The following is a 20,000-nucleotide window of genomic DNA, read 5'->3' as shown; positions in this document are numbered from 1 at the left end:
AAGTAGCCGCTCGCACAACCCCAAGAAGGGGGCCTTCCACGAGGTCTTCAATCTATCTGAGAATGAGCGGCCCTTACCAGGTGCCTGATTAAAATACATGGACTACGCTGACTTGCATTGTCCTTGTCATATGCAAATTATAGCCATGCTTTTGAACTGTTTCAGCATAGCCCTTCACACTGTTTTAAAATGGAATCACTTTGTCACTCCTTGTTACATTGTTTCTCTGTATTAAATGATGGTGTTTATATTTGCAGTGTGTGAGAATGGCTGGAGATGCTGCTTAATCAACAGAGACAGGAAGATGCCCACAGACTACATCCGAAACGGAGTCCTCTATGTCACAGAAAAGTGTGTATCCTGACTTAATTCTAAGTCATTATATCACACCACACAACACAGAGGTGTATTTGTGCTAGTTGAAAGCATTCTTTTAAGATAGAAAAAATAGCAGGAATATAGTCAAGGACAGGAAACAGTAGAAATAGCAATTGTAGGAAAGTACTTTTTATTATTTCTGTTTGTCAATTAAAAGAATAGAAAGTGGAAAAAAACAGAAATGACAGAAAGTGAAAGTAGCTCTGATGGTGGGAGGCCCTGTTTTCATGTGTCTATTGTTCTGTGCTCTCCTCCCCCTGTATCAGAAAACTAACCTTAACACTACAGTGACACTAGTATATATGAATAGAGTGTTCAAATGTGCAACTTGCAAGTTGTTAGTCAGTCAGAATGAGTTTTAATAAGTACCATTAGTACACTATTAAATATGATGGAATAGCACTTAGACCAAACCTGTACCGCACATACAGTAATTGTTGCTTTATCAGTTTATATATTTTCAGTGGCTTCGTTAGACCATTAAAGCCATATTTTGTCTCGTTTCCATTTGCTGTAGCTACCTGTGCTTTGAGAGCTCGAGCTCCAGGTCAGGCTCTTCAAAGAAGAACAAAGTCATCAAGCTTGTTGATATCACAGACATACAGAAGGTAGGTAGCCACAGGCTCAGCCTAGACACAATATGGTTGTGTTCTTGTACTTTTAGTGTCTTTAAATTCCTACAAGTAGTCTGGATTATTTCTTGTGTGTATTACCCACTTTAGCAAAAACAATAACCATTGTTTTTTGTCTCTGTATTGTATTGGTTTGTCATTAAGACATTTCATTTGTTCCACAAGTTATCCAGATGGAAATGTCATCCACACTATAATTTGCACATCATTTTACTACTTATAAAAATGTTTCTCCCTCGCAGTAAAAATGTTTGACTGAATAGCAGCTGTAATGAGTTTCAGGAGTGAGTCACCGAGTTGTGGTTTATTGTTTGATATGCTATTTGCAGTACAAAGTCCTGTCTGTTCTGCCTGGCTCTGGAATGGGGATTTCCATTGCCACTCCCTCTACTCAGAAGGTGAGATAAACAAGATAAGCGGAACAGAAAGATGAAATAGTTTATTGGCTGTAAATGTCTTATTGCCTTTCCTGTTTGTAATTCTATCTACCGCTTTCTCTTTCTCTTTCTCTGTGTCCCCCTCAGCCCCTGGTGTTTGGTGCCATGATCCACAGAGACGAGGCCTTTGAGGCGATCTTCACCCAGTACATGAAGATTATGACCACAGCCGGTCCTGAGACCTAGCGTCTACCTTCGAGGGCAGCCATGGGTGTCCGCTAGCACTGCTGCGCCGCTGGACCGTGGGACTGGTCGATGTCTTGTCCACTCCCCCTGTCTCACTCTGCTAATTTGGGCTCAGGGCCATGGCACACTCTCTCACTGTCCCCCCCCCCTCTCTCTCTCTCGCTAGTCTAAGCCTGGCCATGCCCAGTTGCCATCTCTGACACAGAGGGAGGCACGCCAGGCTCCATGTGACATGGGAGCACATTCCTGTTCCGACTTTGGTGTGTGTGTGTCTGTGTGGGTGTGTGGGTGTGTGGGTGTGTGTCTGTGTGTTGTCTCTGTCTACAGGACTGGACAGGCCGATTCTTTTTAAACACGTGACATTTCATCCTGGAGGGAGGCTGGATCTCCTTGCCTGCCAGATTTTGTGTCTCTTTCACTTTCGAGTGTGGATGTGATTCACAGAGAATGTGATCTGTGTGAGTGTGAGAGACTGAACGACTGAGTGTGTTCATTTTCCTGTCTAATGTGGTTCTGTTAGAGTGTGATTATCACTGCTGGTCTTGCACGGGGGATATGGGTTATTACATAGGGGACAGAAAATTGTGCAAATGACAAAACAAAGTGAAGCCTTTTTGTAAGTTTACATTGTTGCTGTGTGTGTGTATGATATCTCTCATTGCAGCAGCAGTGCGCTTCAGGTGTCTTTTTATGTCAAAATACTACAGACTCATTCAGCTGTGTGGGTCTGTGTAGTGACTTACAGGTATGACGTTATTTAAATGCCTTTCTTTCTTTTGAGCCATCGGTACTTGTGTTGTTGTTGTTGTTGTTGTTGGAGCACTTGGAAAGAATGCTGTGAGCAGATTGAACAAACTTGTCAGAGACTGAAGCACATGTGTAGGAAGTGGTTACTTCTAGTAACGTAACAGGTCACCCACATTTTAGAGTTTGTGCTATGAATGACCAATCATTTCAACCTGCCAACAGTACAAATCCAGTAGGATAGGGTGTCCTCAGTGAGGTTAGGAGAAAATGTTTCATATGAACTACGTATTTACTGTAGCTGTACCTTAGCTGGATATAAGGAGTTATGACTGAAATTGAGCTATATGTGCACTATGATTGCTGTTGAATTTCTCATTCTTTATTGCATTGTGTTTGTCTCGAAAGATCAGAAAGAATGAACAATGACTTTCTGACCACAAAGGAACTGACCAAGACATAAGTGTAATACATTATTTCAATTGTTTCTTAATTGGGCAGGTTAACACTGTTTGGAGGTTGAGTAAAAATGCACACCACCAAACACATCGGTTATTATGTCACCTGCAGGACATATTCATCTCATTACATTCACAGTGATAATGAATAGAACTAAAAGACGCATTGTAAACTGTGACATGCAGTCAACCAAATACTGTATTAGTGTCAGCTCGCTGATTAAAAGTTAGCCACGCACACATTTAGTGGTCTGATTTAAGGGTATTTGTGCAAAAACAGTCCTGAGATCACTGTGTTGGCCACTGTTATGATTATTTACCTGTCAAAAAGTTATGGTAGCTCATTGGAGATGTAACATAGGGAAAACTACCACATAAATTCTTAGAAGATGCTAATCAAGTTTGGGTAATTCATATTCAAAATATTAACATTAGGTAGAGCTCACAATCATTTCTATTTAGATCTTTGTAAAAGTTTCAAGCATTTTAACCATCTTATGTATACTTTAAATAAACATAACATAAAGCCGTATGTGAAAAGGGCACCCACCTTATCAAAGGCATTAAATGCACAAATGATGTAGTGTGATATTCTGGAGGAAGCTCCTGCTTCCTGATGGGTAGGACCTTTGCAGTCTTGATTGGATTGATGTAGTGTTGACATGTACTGAAGAACGTTAATATACTCTCCATTTACATTTGAACAGAAGTAGAACCTAACTGATACAGGAAAACACTTAATGGGGATCCCCAATGTAGATGGGTTAAGACATAAAAATGTACCCATAGTTTGTTATAATTATTCCACTATAATGGTCACATTGAACCGTAAATATATCAAAATTAAAGCACTTCTCAATGTCTGGGGAGGATCTGGACACAAAGTTAGTCCCTTGATCACAGGCATAGAAGCACAGAATGTATTGTGTGAGCAATAGTTTTGCCAAATTTTGTTTTCTTCTGCGTTTTCACTGGCCATTTTTTGCCTAACTGTGATGTTTACGAAGGGCTGAGACTAAGCCCAGATTGTGTAGAAGTCTGTCTGAACCCTCCGCACTGGACAAGGGTCATGAAGACTGGACAAATATCTCTCAGAAAGAGCCATGGGGACATTTCCATGACCACTCAGTATAGCTCTATGGCAGCCCTGTGTTCATCGTTGCATAACAACAGGCCTTTCCTCTGATGTTGAATTAAAAAATCTCATTAAAACATACAGTCATTGTGCAGGCAACATGACTTGATTAGTTGTGGTCTAGTTGAGAGATTTCTTTTGAATTGTAATCAGAGTATAGCCAGGCCATTCCCAGCCCTGTCTGGAGATGATCACAGCTTGTTCTAGAGACTCCTAGTGCTTCATGAGCGCCCAACACTGCTGTATTTGTGTATGGCTCTCTATGTTAACACAAGTATTTGTTCTGTGTGTAAATGTTCTCCCAAGTATTTTCATAATAGTCTCATACGGTATCACTGTAAAGCTTCATTTACTAATGTCATCTGAGAGATGTGAAGTATTATTTGTCATCAGTGTCATCGGTGTCCGAAGACAAATGACTATGAAGTTTATAATAAAACAAATCTGTAATAAAGATGTTCGGTTTTTAAATGACACATCGTGTTCTGTGATGTATTTTTATTTTAGTAAATGAATTGAAAGTAGCGTTTGACTCCCTTAATGGATTGTGCTTAATGGGTAGAAACATACACACACTTCTCTTATCACCACCAGCAGGCACTTGCCATTTGAGTAGCATAAAATGACCCATACAAAACCATAACTGTAGTTGTACGCTGGTTGGTTAGCTTGATGTTTGCTGAGCTGAACCGGTATTTCAGCCTTTAGGAACGTTGTGAATTTCACTGGTTTTTGATCGGTGAATGTATCAAGTTCAGTGGAGCACAAAGTTCTGAATACACTGGTTTAGCCAAGTGTGATCACTAGAGCTCTCTCCAACATACAGTAGTTGTGTCTGGTATAAGGGAGGTGGAATGCACTACGTTGATGATGATGATGATGATGAGGATTAGTAACATTATGTTGTTATATGAGCACTAATCAACATGTGAATTCTACAACTGCCATCATGTGAACTTGGCACACAGCAACTCGCCCTCTGTGGTAAACCAGTTTATTTTAGACAAGACTTAATAGATATACTGAAAGCACTCCTTTTTTCTTTACAGGTGCAATATCACCTCAATCACCACACATCAATGCTGGTCTGTGTGTTAAAGGTTTCATCATCACTGATCTATATTTGAGATTTGTTTTGGCTGGGGTGTGTCATGTTTTTAAATTGGATGATGCAAGCACATACTTAACAGAATTATGGTGGCATACATCCATGCCTCAATCCTAACACTAGAGGGCACTCATGTAAAAGGAGGCACAGCAGGTGTAATAGTAGACTTAGGCTACTTCATTTATATTTTTCATTGATATGCTATTTAAGTGGTCATATTAGGCTTTATACTTATACTAATCTTGTCTTAAAACAGGTATAATGGTAGATATGAGTATTTTTAGTCTTTTTAAGTCTTCAATGTTTTCAGCCAAAGACCACTTGGCTAGACACAGCAGAGGGAACTCTAGGACATCTTAATGTGGCATGTATTTACGTATTTTATAATGGTGTATAAAGTGTATTGACATTAAAATATGTATAAAATAATGGACTCTCTGCTTAGTAACTATATCAAGTGTTTTGGCTATCTATCCAAGTAAGATGTGTTCAGGTAGACAATTCTTGTTTGGGGGATTTTTGCTCCTTCCTTGCAAAAGACTTCTGTGACATTCTTGGGCCATCTTGCTTACACTGCTTTTGGAGGTCTACCCACAGATTTCCAGTGATGTTTAGGAGTGGGGATTGCGAGCGACATGATAAAACCTTCAGCTTGTGCCTCTTGAGATCCATTGTGGATTTTAAAGTAGTCCATCGTGTGTTCAGGCTCTTTATCCTGTCGTCAAAGCTATGCTCATTTCATCTTTTTTTCCTGTTTTTACAGAGTGATGTTTGCTTCCAATTTGCAGGTACTTAATTGGATCCATTCTTCCCTCAACAAGTTAAATGTCCTTATATCGCTGGCTGCAACAAAACCCCAATGTATGGTCGATCCAGCTCTGTGCAATTGGTGTTCTTTTCATGAGATTCCGCTGCCTTTTTTCTCCATACACCTTTGGTCATTGTGTCTAAAAGTTCTATTTTTTATTACATTACAAATGGCGGCTGATCTAGACACTCATGGCTGCTGATTGTAGAGACAAGGCTTGGGGAATCAAAGAATTGATGAAGCTTTGAAATGTTTAATGTTGAACCTGGCCTTTTTTTAACAATGACCAAGCCATATCCCCAACAAGCTAATTAAGGTGACCTCAGATCATTAAAATGGTAGATAATTTCCTCTTTCCATTCTGAAATTGTATAAAACAAACGTATGCATTGTATAAAAAAAACAAATAGAAAATAATTTTAAAAAAGTTTTGAAAAAATGTTTCATCTTACATGTATCTTTCATGTTTAACCTTTTTCTACTTACTTTAACCTAGTTCTACTTACTATTCCAGGAACATAAATTCTGACCACACTGCAAAAAGTGATATCTTACCAAGTGAGCTTTTTTGTAAGATTATTTGACTTAAAATAAGTTCAAATCTTTATAAATACTCACTAGATTTTTTTTTATAATATAAGATTATAACACTTAGTGAGATATCTGCCCTCAATCCTCTCACACAATATTGACTGAAGTGAATCCAAATTCCAGTAACTGTATTCTGGTGATCATGTCAGACCAGCGAGATATGGTCACCCTCTGCCTTAAAAATGTGTGTTAAATGGAATAAATTGAAGTACACTGAACAATTATGTGAGTGGACACAGGCAGACGGATGGAAGAGTGGAGGGACCTGATGGTGGGATGTGTGTGTGTGTGTGGGGGGGGGGGGGGTCGTGGTGTGGGGAAGAGTACAAATGTAATGCAAGAAGATGGATAAATTGCAGTTCATTATTGACCATTGAGGAAGAGAAAAGAGAAGAAACACAGACAGCTCATAATCTAGTTTACAGTGTGAAAGACACAATTTGGCCCCGGAAACATTACCAAATTAATTGGAATACTTAATACTAAAAAAAGCCCTTTCTCACCTTAAATCTAATTCATCAAGGGATGCTCTCTCTTTTGTATTTCGTTTCAATTAAACGATGAGTGGCTTTGTGCAAAAAATATGCCATCCTTTGTGTTGAAATGAAGGCTCTCCTACTAATAGCCTCAAAAGGAATGAGGTGGAAATTACTTCTTGAATGCCTATTCAACAGAAGCATTTGATTTTGTTTCCCCTTGTACCCCCACAGAATGTGAATGCGTCACAAGTGCCCCTCGTTGCCTTTTCACTTGCGATACAGGAGTGATATTAGAAACTGTTTCACTGGAAATAGGATGTGGCCCTGAAAACACTTCTGTGCGAAACGCACTGCATGTCAATGATGCTCTCCAGTCATGAACGGGAGAAAAAGTGCCCTTGTGACAGTAAAGTCTGATAAAACTTGCATGAACCTGAGGCCACTTCAGATAACATTAGACTAATGTTGCCCCACACTCGTATGCCAGTACCCACTCATTTTGGTAAGTAGTTTTTGTAAATGTGCTCTTATCTGTGGTTGTCTTACTCCCAAGGTGTCCAATTTCATGTCCTGGAATAGGAGCAGATGTTGAATGGGTTTGATGAGTGGAAATCATGGAGCTTTGATGGAGGGGGTGTATTTTTAGAGCAGGGTGATGGAATGTGACATTGCCAGACTCCCCCTGTGCTTCTCCTGACAGGGCAGTTTGTAAACGGTGATGGAGGCGGTGGCGCCACGTGGCTCTGGAGAGGCGTCTCGGTCCAGTGTGCCGTGCGAGGCGTCGTGCCGATCGGAGCGGAGCGGAGCCGAGTGGAGGGGAGCTGGCTGGGCTGCGAGAGGACAGCCGGCCGTCCGGCCGGCCCTGCCTCGGCTGCGCGGAAACCACGGGGGACCTGATGGATGGGCGGCGTGTGAGCAATGTGGCCCATCATCGCCCATGAGCTGAGGTGACCCCCGCACTGCATTAGGAACCCATATGACAGTCATTTGGCACCTTATGAAGTAGCCATTTTTCACAGGCGAAATTTCAGGGCTGTGCATGCTCCCATGAGGACACGGGCAGAGCAATTCCTCTCCCAGAGAGGACCGTTGCCCTGTGCTTTGCTGAATATATATTAGAGAGACTTTAGAGGGACGCATACAAACCAGAAAGTGCCACTACTACTCATATCAACAGGCAAGCATCAACAGTTTTGTGTATTGTATGTTTTCCAAAAAGCTACTTTTTTAAGCAAAATAATTAGACTACACTATCCATATAGTTTTCCTAACAACACTGAACTGTTCACTGAGAGTATATCATGAGGTGATGGTAGTGGTGTGCTTGGTATTCTGACCTAAACCGCCAGCTCAGAGCGATCCCTTCGCTCGCAAAAGCTGACATTCCAAAGCCAATTAAACTTGGGAATCCTCCCTGGAGGTTTTAGCTGAGGATGTTAATTGGGATATAATGTATTCCTGAAGTCCTTGGCTCCCGGTGAGGCTGCAGACACGTTCCTGTGGCTGGAGTATCCCAGCCTTAACTGAGAACTTTAGTGGGCTGAAGGAGAAGTAATTGGGGTTAATCCACCCTGTGTAGGGATCTGCTAAAATTCAAATCCTTTTGGTGTTCACTTTGTGAGGAAGTCATTGCCTCCTTAATGTCTAACAAATTCTGCAAGCATGAAACTATAGACTCATTTGGGTGGCCTTCCATTTCCCCAAGGTGAAACATAGTCATGCTATCATATAGTGAACATCCTATTGAGCTCAGTGTATGCATGGTTAATTCTGAATTAATGAATTAGTGCTTAAAATATCTCAGCTAAAACAATGTCTCCATTTGCAGGCTCTTTCCTTGTATCTGCGAGCATTTTCACAGATGTTTGCCTGTGACAGCAGGAGAGGTAAATGGGAAACATTAAGCCCAGTGAGATAAGGGGTGTGAACGTGTTTGATCAGAGTTCCTAGTGCTCTCTTACTCGTTTGTAAGGGGAGTGCTTTGTGCTGGTTGCGTGGGCTGGGCTTGGTTGTGAATATGTGCTGCTGCACGAGCCTGCGCGGTTAGGGCCCCATAGGACGCTGTTGTCTGACGAGACTAATTCCCCTATGACACTTCCCCACTGCTCACAGGAGGCGCCATGGAAACACAGTGTACACTTACCATCACCGCGGTTCTGACTGCACCGCCGGGCAGGATAGATGAGATAGGAAACAGCAGCCTGCGTGCCTGTCTTCTGTAGCCTATCTGGAGAAGATTTCCCTCGTGCTTCACTCAGTGGGATGCTGCAACACATGTTGTCACAGTGGTCATAGATATGAGGAAAGAATAAACTCAAAATATTTGAGGAAACTAATAACCTTAAATGGTTTGATTTATTTACTTAATCAATTTAGAGGTGCTCTAAGCAATGCTGGGTAACATCACTTCTGTTGGCATTCAAACAAAACAGAGAGCTAGCGCGCTACTTCCTCCCCCTCCCTCCCGTGCAATTGAAACTCTCCTAAACAAGCATCTCGTCTGTGATTTGCTGGAACAGTTTGTTATATTTGTATGGGCTAGGTTTGGTCAAGGTTTTATAGGCCCAGGTTGTTTTTGTTGCCGTTTTTGGAGCCTGGGCTATACAGAGATCACGTTTTTTTACAGTGTATTCAGGACACAGACAGCTAGGGGTGAGGTAATGTTTGCTGTAAGTGACAAAACATGTTTTAGCCTAAAAAACGTGTGGCATCGCTTAAAGCACCTTTAAGCTAAAACAAATATTTGATTTGAGTACCAGTAACTTAATTATGTATATTTAAGATGACTTAAGACAATTAAGTCGTTAATGTCAATACAGTAAGGTGACCCACATAAAACTATGGAGCATTTTCCAAACATATCTTGGATTTCTCAAAATGGAACAATGGACAGTAACAGTAGGGAAGACATAGATGCACAACACAGTTGGGCAGTAAACCAAAATCACATCTACAGGTGTACTGACCAATTCTCCTTGACTAAGAAATCTGTTTCACATTGAGGGCAGAAAATGTATACGAAAAGTCAAGTAGGTCTCTTAAGTGTCTTTAATGGACATCATACTCCATTTACCAGCATTCATCAACATTTAACTGCATCTACCCACCAGCACATGTTCACATATAGACCCAACCCACACCCATCATTGCATCAGTATTTGAGTGCAGCCATGCTGTCAAATGCACACCCCAACAAATTTGATTATTTCAAAGGTTCAAATTATATAAAAGGTATTAGCAATATATCGGGTCAATTCATAAATGAGTCAATTAAAGTAATAAATCTTTTGTTTGGGTTGACTGTGAGTGTTACTAGTGGTGCCTGTTACTAGTGGTACCTGCCTACCTGGGGTGTGCATAAATGTCAAAGCACAACCTAAAGACACATTTCCCAAATTATATTGATACCTTATTGATATATATTCAATAAGCATCAGCAAAAAACTAAATACTGTGGGAAACACATAGTTTGATGATTTCATGTTGTTGCAAAGGATCATGGGAATCTAGCTAACACTCAAAAGGGTTCAGTAGCTCTGTTTTTTCGAGTTAGATAAAATAATAGTTATGAGTTGCCTTTCGTTTGTCAAGGGTTAAGTTGTGTCAAATCATTGTTTTCAGTTAGTTTAACTTTTAGGGTTTACAATTTACGCAGTCGTTCACAGAGAGCAAACAGAAAGTCCTTGAAGCTGCAGTCCTGAGGTTGAACTTTTTTTTATCCTCTTGCCATTGTGTGCATGAAGAGCTCAGATATATCTGTTGATATAGCACTCCCTCCCAGTGTGCAGTGCGGTCCTTGGCAGTTTGAGGCTGAACTGAAGGCTCGGCATGAATATGTGAACCTCATTTTCTGCGCCCTGACTCGAGCATCCTTTATGCCTCAGTAGCTCATTAATTAGGATGCCGATCGCACGTTGGGAATAAATGCTGTTGCTCACGCTAGTCTTGATGTTCATGTTAAAGCTAGAGCTGTCTGATTGTCGTTCCTAATGAGCTGCTGCGCTGTTTACTCGATATGCACGGTGTGAGGCGCACAGGGGCTAGGAGTGCATGTTTTTAATGATGTTTATTTGCCGTTACTTTGAGGAGTGGGAGTATTTTGCGCTAATCAGCAGATGTTTAAGTTAAAGAGGGAGCACTGGGCACAGCTGTGAAGAACACTACGCAAAGTAAGCTTGTTTTTCTTTAAAAGGTCCTGCTTTTCAATCAATACAAATTATACAGTTCCATGTACCTGTTAGACACATGTTAGTATTTTTATTGTGCTTAATTGTGTAGGCAAATGTTTATGTAGCATTAAAAGGAATCATATTATACTGTACACAATATTCTATTCTACACATTATACTGCAAAGGGATCTCCATAAAATGCTAAGACTCTTCTGTAGGCCTCTGATGAATTGTAATGACTTTACAATGAACTCACAAATTGTTAAAAAGCGCTGACACAAGGACACTCGTGAGTCTGGGCCTGAGTCAATTGTTCAGGATATTACAAAATCCTGGACACTGCTGTGGTCTCCCCAATGTCTCTGGTGTGTTACTTTGGACAGGGTGAGTGGACAGCTTGTGTAATAAAACTGACGCTGTCACTTGTTGTCACCACAGTGACACATTGATCTGGACTATGAAAGCAGCTGCTTGTCAATGCCTTAATTCCTCGTGTCAACTAAAGTGAGAATGCCTTATTATTTGTGTAGAAGAGAGAAGGCCACCTGAACCTCTACAGAGACGAGTTTATAGACAAGATCTCAGAGCAAGCAGGTCGGTAGTGACAGGTGACAGGATGAGGAAATTGCAAAGGCACAGGACGGAGGTGGACGGTTTAACACTGACAGTGCTTGGGAGTGTTTGGTCAGACTGCCCTGCGCTGATGAGCTCTGAGGTTTACTTGCAAATCCCATGTTGCCGGATTCAAGGAAAACAAGACAGAAAAAAAACTCCTGTGGCAGAGGAAGGGTCTATATGTTTAACCATTGGTGTGCAATTACTCTGTCACTACCAATCACCTCAGAGAGGCTTTCATTAGGCTTCCATCTGTCATCCAAGCCTCATCCCTGAATCAAATTTGATAACACACTTCCCCCCCTCCTTCAAAAAACAAAGCAGAACACAATTTCCTCTGTCTTTTTATTCACCTCCATCTCTCTGTGACATACCTTGTGTCCTGTCATGGCTTATTTACAGTAATTACCTTGGCTGACGTGGGCTATTGCACATTTCTGTGTCATACTGGGCCACTCGGTGGATGGATAATCATATCACCGTGATTCTCAGACTGAAGGGGCTGGCAAACATAGTTGTCCTTGCATGAGAGTACTCTCCAGTTAAGCCATGCTAATCAGCAGGCTGCTAATCGTTTCTTTGGGTGAGATGTATTCAATGCCTGGTTGCATTGTGAATGACAAGGTGTCATCCAGAGCCCAAGGTAGGTACGGTAGCTCCTCGCCTTCGGCTCAGCGGAGCGCGGCGAGCAGGCAGGGATGCCGGGCTCGGCTGCCGACCGCACCAGGCAAGACGGGGGCGGATGCTGGCTGCAGATGAGTGGGTTTGTGGACGCGCCTCGGGTCCAGCAGCTGCCGCCTCGGCACCATGGAGCGGAATTGGCCCCAGGGTGGTGAAACGTGCGTTCACCCCCCCCCCCCCTCCACCCACCCCACTCTCTCTCTCTCTCTCTCTCTCTCTCTCTCTCTCTCTCTCTCTCTCTCTCTCTCTCTCTCTCTCACACACACACACACACACACACACTCAATCACTCACTCACACACACACACACTCCCATCCTTGTGATTTTTGAATAATTACTGGCTGTCAGGGAGAGGCCCTGGCAACTGGTTGGGCTCCGCAGTGTCTCTCTCAGGCCTGGTGCTGGGGGTCCCACAGGAGGAGACCTGCTTCTCTTCCACGCTCGTCGCCGTTTCACTGGCTTGACTTTCCCGCCGGATGCCCACAAGTCTCCTCGCCTTTGAATAATGGAGTTGGGGGGACGTTCTGCACATGCCCTCTGCTCGGGGGGCCCGTAATGTGGTGCTGACTTGTTGGTAGCGGAGCGCTGGGATCCACACCAAGTCTTTTCAAGATCAAACACTATAGTTCACAGATGTTACATTATGTCTTCCATGCTCATCCCTCTACTATGCTGAAGAGAGCACTTTGCATTGACTGGAAGACAATAGACTCCTACTAAGGGGAAGGTTAATGCATGCAGGCTTGAGAATAGAAATGAGGCCATTCCTGCAGGGTGTCTATAAATGGATGTACTCTTCAAAGGACTCATGCTTTTGTCATTTCATGTGCATATCATCACATGTAGTTTAATAAAAGATGGCAACATTATTCTGTATAGACACTATTACAATATTGTATACTCAATAGTGTTAACTATTACTATAACAATGAATAAATTACTAAAATAAATGATTATCAAAATAAAAGACTGTGGATTTGTTGTGTGATTGAAGGTCTATGAATTGTGGCACGTACATGTGTGTGTGTGTGTGTGTGTGTGTGTGTATGCCTGTGTGGGTGGGTTGTGTGTGTTCCGTCTATGTGTGTGTAGCGGCATGGGATTCAGTCATGATATGCCTTGATTGAACAGGTTTCCATCTCCAGTTTCTAGGCTCCTACCATCTGGATGAAGCACATAGCCCATTAGTCCTCTCCCTCATGTGGAACACCACTCAACTTCTGACAAACGAACTTTCGCTTAGTTCCACCGCTGTGCCTCGCCTCCACGTGTTGGTCTGTGTGTGTGTGTGTGTGTGTGTGTGCGTGCGTGTGTGTGTGTGCGTGGGTGTGTGCGTGAGGGGCAGGAGTCTTCCATAAGAGTTATGTCAGCCACAGCCACTCCAGGGCACAGAGCTGCTCTCTGAACAGCAGGTCGCTGGAGGCTGGTTTGAACTCTGAAGACAGACCTGAGGTCCGCTGCATCTGTGGTGCAATCGTCATGGGAATACATATACAATTATGTGCATTAAGAAACCTATATATATAAACACTACAAGTACAACAACGAGTAGCAGGCGTCAATTTCTTTGACGTATATTGTTGTTTTAAAGGCCTCAGACACTCTGTGATTGCTGTGATTTTTACATCCTCACATTTTCTCAGCTGAACTCACACCATCCATATTTTTAGTACATGTGTTGAGACATCATAACAACACTTTCAGTGATGTGAGAACATACTGTAAATGATTTAAAACACTGCATCAAATGACTGATATGCATTATGCTAAAGATGTGTTTGAGATCGCCTATAAATTGCATTTAAAACCTACACAGAATGAATAATGCTAACGCTCACATACATTTAAGAAATGTGTACATGGTACATGCAAATGGTCATGCCAACGTTGTGCAGATTATTTAACTCAAAAAGAATATAACATCAAGGGCTCTCTAATATTCCCCCCCATTTGTGTTGGATTGTCGGTGGGAACGTCTGCACTTCAGCAGCTGGCCTTTGGGTGGCAGTCTTATTGCACGGGATGACTGTGATGAGCGGGAGGCTGGATGAATGCTGCTGCCCACAGCAACAAGACGTTGGAGGCGAATGCCAAGCCAGACTGCGTCACACACACACAGGCGCTGGTGCTTATCTCGTAGCCCCCCCCCCCACCCCCCACCCCGCGCTGCAGTAATAGCATTGTTTAGAGGCGGCCGTCTTTTGGCCCACCGGCCTTTCCCTGCGAACGAGCAGCTCCCCCTGAACGGCGCTCTGTGGGGCTGAGGAGCGGGCGAGTGCTGTAAGGACTCCCGATGGACTGGTGCCTGTCGAAACCTCACAAAGATACAGGGAGCCATGGGGACAGTTTCTGCAAAAAAGGCCCATTTCCCAGAGAAGAATGGCTGTGGTTATCCCATCAAAATGCTGCCTCTTTAATGGCAAGTGCATTTCTCTGTGCTACCAAGCTTCTGTTGCCAAGTGTGGTGCTTGGCCCACCGCTGTGCAGCAGTTCTCCTTCTGCCTCTATCTCTCTTTCTCTCTGCTTCTCTGCCTCCCCCCCCCCCCCCCTCTCTCTCTCTCTCTCTCTCATACTTGTAGACACTCAGTGGTTCTTCTGGAAAAGCCAGGGGAGATCTCCTCAATGTTTCTTTTATGGGAGGAGGGTAGCCTGTTGTGGCCATTTCCAGGGGGATGCATGGGGCGCGCGGCGTGTTTAATGGCTGCCTGCTCTGGCCGACGCATTATCCCGCGCCGCAGCCCTGCCGCCCGCTGCTCCCGTGGCCAAGTGGCGAGGAGAGGAAGAGGCCAAATAAAGTGGGGCGAGCGCCTCCAGCAGTGCAGCCTGGGCCCTCAGCGGGGGGGGGGGGGGGGGGGGAGCTTGTTGGGGGGGTTTGCACCTGCTGCTCACTCACCGGTCCTCACCAGCAGCTCCGTCGACTCCACCTGCAGCTCCCCCTGTCCCTGTGAATGAGCCGCCACTCGCCTTCATACGCAGCGGAGAGGAACGCAGGGAGAGTGGACTAAGTGTTCATTAGGATCGGCTGTAATATCCAATATTTATCTTTTGAATTCTCCCTTCATATTAAGGATTAAATGCAGAGCCGCTGCGACTATTCTGGATCTAAGTATATGTTACTGTCATAAGATGGAGAGATCAGGATGAAGATTGCTAGGCTGTAGTTTGTACTTTTCAAGGGAACGCTTATGAGTGCTTGTGGTATTACAAAGGGAGAGACATTATCTTCAATTAGACATGGTCCCCTTTGTAGGCAGTACTATTAAAAGGCAGTTCACAAAAGGGTTGTTATTAGCGTCGTGTCAGCCAGGCCTTCTCTGCTCCAATAGTGGCCATTACACATGCTCATTTCTCCCCTGTTCACTCTCACCTCCCACCCTTTATGAGCTGCATTCCCTTGGTGACTATGAGGGCACCCACACACACACACACACCCACTGACCTTCCTATATCTGTATCCTTCAGACACACACACACACACACACACATATATATTATATGCGCACACACACACACACACACACACACACATATCTTATATTATATTCGTACACACATGTACACACACACGCACACACACTCACACACACACACACACACACACACACACACACACACACACACACACACACACATACAGACACACACACACAGATGCCACCCTGAAATCGAAGGATTGTAAATTCCATTCACGCACCCCGTCCTACCAGATAAGCTGTTGCTCCCACAGGTGCAATGTTCCAAAGTTCACCTCCAAGGCGCAGGTAGTCTGGGAGTGGGGATTTATTGTTCCGATGGTGCGCCTGCCCCAGCGGCTCCCTGGAAATTAATTTAGAGAAAGCAAAGCAGGTGCGCCACACAGGCCGGCTGTGCTCAGTGCGGAGGTGTGCTCGCAAGAGAGAGAGAGAGAGAGAGAGAGAGAGAGAGAGGGAGAGAGGAGTTCATTCCGGGGGAGTTTATTTTGGAGCCCCCTGCAGTATGGGAATGCTCACGACTCAAGTGGCCATGAGTCAAAGTGGACAGGACCATTCCTCAGGGATGGCCATTCCGTTCCACGGAGTGACCCAACCTGCTCGTAAGCCATAACTGGGAGACAGATTCTGCACCTTCATTTGAGAAATGCATTGAGATGGTGGATGGTCTGTTTGGGAGGCCCACCGGAGGAGAGGGCATGCGAGGCGTTACCCGGTCAGTAGCAAATGTGCTAACAGCTGGGAGCAGCTGGAGCTGAAGCCGGGCGTGAGCATGGAGCGGAGCGGGTGGAGCGGGGGAGGGGGGCGAGGTCAGGTTTGCTGTAAGTCACTCTGAAGAATGGGGAGAGGCAGGCAGCGCATCACCCATGAGGGAGATCAAAGCCTTAGCCGGTGATGCACCAGCGGCCAGCTGAGGGCACCTGGCCCGGCTCGTCCTCATCAGTGGGTCCAGCGGGCACTCCGGGGCGGACGGCAGGGGCTGTCCTGGTTGCCATGGTGAGCGGGCGTCGGAATGAAGATGAAAGGCTGGTATGTGCTGTAATCAGATTGTCTCCTGCAGTTGGGCGGCGTATTCATCTTCTCTCCTCCCCCCCCCCCCCACACCCCCAACGTTCGGCTTTGGCCCGTGCGGCAAACTCTCGGCGACATAAATCACAATCGGGCCCCAGTCAGCTCTCATTCCCAGCGAGGCAGTGAGAGGCCGGCTCAGCCCAGCAGAACCCGCTTCCCCGCGGGCCTGGGTCACTCTCAGCACAGCCTGGCCTTATTTACACCAGATATTGTTCTTGCAGCGAGATGCTCCCCAAATGAAGACGGATTCAGAGCTAACAGCCTAATGATTTTGTCTTAAGGGGAATCATAGGGACTTTCTGCGTCGGATTCCCCCAGGGCTGAGGGAGAAAAAGCCGAGCCTCAAGGTTGTTGATGTTTTCAGCTTTGTGTTGGAGGCTGGAGATCCACGGGCGGCTAAAGTGTCTCTCTGCATGGCACTCTCAGCCTCAGTTGTAAATGGGTTTCATAGTGGGGGAATGTTAAATAATGAGGGAATGGTCATAGCCCTTATGCTGTTGTGTCTGTGCCTCTGGTCAGGCTGGCTCCGCTCCTGCGGTTCGGTATTAAATGCTGGGTGACTCGGTTCACTCAAATGTGCTCGGTAAATGAGTCCCGGTGGCTTTTGGTGTGTGCTTCCATATGTCATTTGGCCACCATCCCTGAACGTTCATGGGGCTCAGTCAACGGGACCGGAAAGGGGACATCTGGTGCCCTGTCATAACGCTGAGGTGTGTTTATTCGCACAAAATAAACGCACCTTTCTCTGGCTGTCTATTTGGCTGTCATGGATCTTGAGCAAACACACGAGGGCACTTTTTTTTTTATACCAACCCGACTCCGACTCCACACAGAGAAAAACAAATCCTCTCTGCTTTGTTTTTTCATCCCTTTTGTTTATCTTCCTTCCAAAGGCCAATCTAAAAAGCGCAATTTATTTCGCCGCGGGCCAAACACAGATGGTCGACATCAAACATGGTTTATCTCACCGGCGAGCGGAGTGGCGAAAGAGTTAAAAGGAACCAGGGGGACAGGAGATTCAGGTGGAGAAACACACCGTTGACTGAGATCCGCACGGCTGATGAAACACACCCAAGGGAGAGGAGAAGAGGAGAGAGTGAGATGGTGTGAGAGGGAGAGAGAGAGAGAGAGAGGAAAACAGAGGAAGAAAGAGTGGATGTGCGATGTTCAACAGGGTGGCTGTGGAGATGATCCTGCACCCTGTCTCACATGAGTAAAAGAGAGTGAGTGCTAATAACTCCGGGTGCAGCTGTTGCTGCCGTGGCGACGGCGGCTCTTGTGCTCCCTCGGAGCCTGGCAGAGCTGTTCTATTTTCACCTCGTTGCTCAAGGCAGACAGAAGCTTATGTAAGGGAGCGGGACAGGTAAATTAGAGGAGCGGGGAGCATGCCTCTTTTAGACTTCTTCCTCCTCACCCCTGCAGTGTTCACTGTCATATTGGATACCATCATTTGCCTCAGTGCAACATATGGAGGAGTGTGTGTGTGTGTGTGCGTGCAACACGCAACATGCACTGCAGTAGCAGCAGCAATAGATCTACTCGGGGTGGGAAACAGATTGTAGCAGAAGAGTACAAACAGCACAACAGTCTTGTGCACTTGGAGTGTTAAAGATCATTGATGAATGTCATTGTTTGCCTGTGGGAATCAGAGCATCCAGCTTTTCTCATCCGTCAGTGATGTATTGAAGAATTGTTCATTGATTTCTTTCTGAGAGTGTGTGTTTTTCTCCACGGCTGGTCCGCTATTATCAAAGGCTGCACCTCGAGAGCTTCGGGGGAAAAAACGACACGAAAAGGGCCACGGTGGAGGACAAAGAAATCCATGGAATGGTCACATCAGTAATTAACAGCTGCCTGGGCTCGGGCTCAATTCATTATGCGCTAATCTTCGTGGTCCTGCCCCCTGACACTGGCAGAATGAGATCAGCTCCCAGCAGAGGCCCTCTGTCTGAATGCGGCCCTCTCCATTTCCTCTCGCTCACTGACACGCCTTTGTGTGGAGAGAATTCACCTTCGGTGTCCCTCTGGATGACTGTGCGTGTGTGTGTGCGTGTGTGTGTGCGTATGTGTGTGCGTGTGTGTGTGTGTGTGTGTGTGTGTGTATGTTTCTGTGTTTGCAAATGTATACAATATATGTGTGTGTGTGTGTGTGTGTGTGTGTGTGTGTGTGTGTGTGTGTGTGTGTGTGTGCACATGTGTGTTTTTTTTTAATGGCTAGGCCATTATGTGTGTCTACAGCCAGCAGAGTGCACCAGAGTGAAAGGCAGAGATGCTTTTGTTTATCACTGAGTTAAAAACAATCACATTGGAGAATTCTTTTTTTTTTAGTGAAGAGTTAAGTTAATTATATTCCATAATCAGTCAAGCAAAAACCGGAATTTAGCTGCCTCAAACGGATAAGCACTGATTACCAACTGCACGGGTACACATAACCTTCAGGTCCAAGGCTTGGCAATCCGTAGTGTTAGGCTTTAAGGGATGTTTTAAAAGCCCGGGACCTGCTGAGCATAACCATATTTGCAGTAATTTCGCTGTTTACAGTGGGGATCAAACGCCGCCATGTAAACACAACACATGCCTCGGTCTTGATAGAACTAGCAGCACTGTGATCCAGCAGTGTTATTTACCTTGGAGGCGAGAAGCCTTTGAGGCGATTGAGAATGAGATTAGTACTCTGCATGGGGAAGTCCCAGCAGGATGGGGGCACAGTGACCTGGAATAGATTCTGTGATTGTGAGCAGAATCAACAGTGCCATCTAATCCAGAGGAGAGACAGGGAAAAGAAGGGAGATAAATAGAGGCAGAGAGGAAGAGTGAGAGAAAGAGAGAGAGAGAGAGAGAGAGAGAGAGAGGGCCTTCTGAAATCCCTGAGAACCCCTGCGCCTGAAAATAAACAAGGGAAGCAGCGTGTTAGTGCCCATTGGGACTAAACAAATGGGCCTCATTACCTGGGTGACCACTGCTGGGTTTTGGGGCGCCAATGGGCCTCCGCTCCTCGCTGGGCTAACCATCACCCTGACGATGTCACACTGGGAC

At 44.9% G+C, this 20,000-nt stretch overlaps 1 protein-coding gene across 3 annotated transcripts in view; it reads left to right on the top strand.

Annotated features, from left to right (window-relative positions):
• gramd4a (GRAM domain containing 4a) overlaps positions 1–4,444 on the top strand; it is a 32,216-nt gene extending 27,772 nt beyond the window's left edge. For all 3 annotated transcript variants that reach the window (XM_076296299.1, XM_076296300.1, XM_076296302.1), the window contains 5 exons: positions 1–80; positions 258–351; positions 896–986; positions 1,340–1,408; positions 1,535–4,444. The exon at positions 1–80 is cut by the window's left edge and continues 65 nt beyond it. In XM_076296299.1, coding sequence (XP_076152414.1) covers positions 1–80; positions 258–351; positions 896–986; positions 1,340–1,408; positions 1,535–1,633 — 433 coding nt within the window. In that variant the 3' untranslated portion in view covers positions 1,634–4,444. The remainder of the gene's footprint in view (positions 81–257; positions 352–895; positions 987–1,339; positions 1,409–1,534) is intronic.
• Positions 4,445–20,000: the final 15,556 nt, after the last annotated feature.

Source organism: Alosa pseudoharengus, unplaced genomic scaffold (genome assembly GCF_046254945.1).
Source record: "Alosa pseudoharengus isolate Yale_2024_CS ecotype anadromous, Long Island Sound unplaced genomic scaffold, YU_APseudo_1.1 YU_APseudo_1.1_scf_20, whole genome shotgun sequence".
Classification (NCBI taxonomy): Eukaryota; Metazoa; Chordata; class Actinopteri; order Clupeiformes; family Clupeidae; genus Alosa; species Alosa pseudoharengus.
The sequence above is the reverse complement of the archived record's forward strand: the minus strand, read 5'-3'. Positions and strand labels throughout refer to the sequence as shown.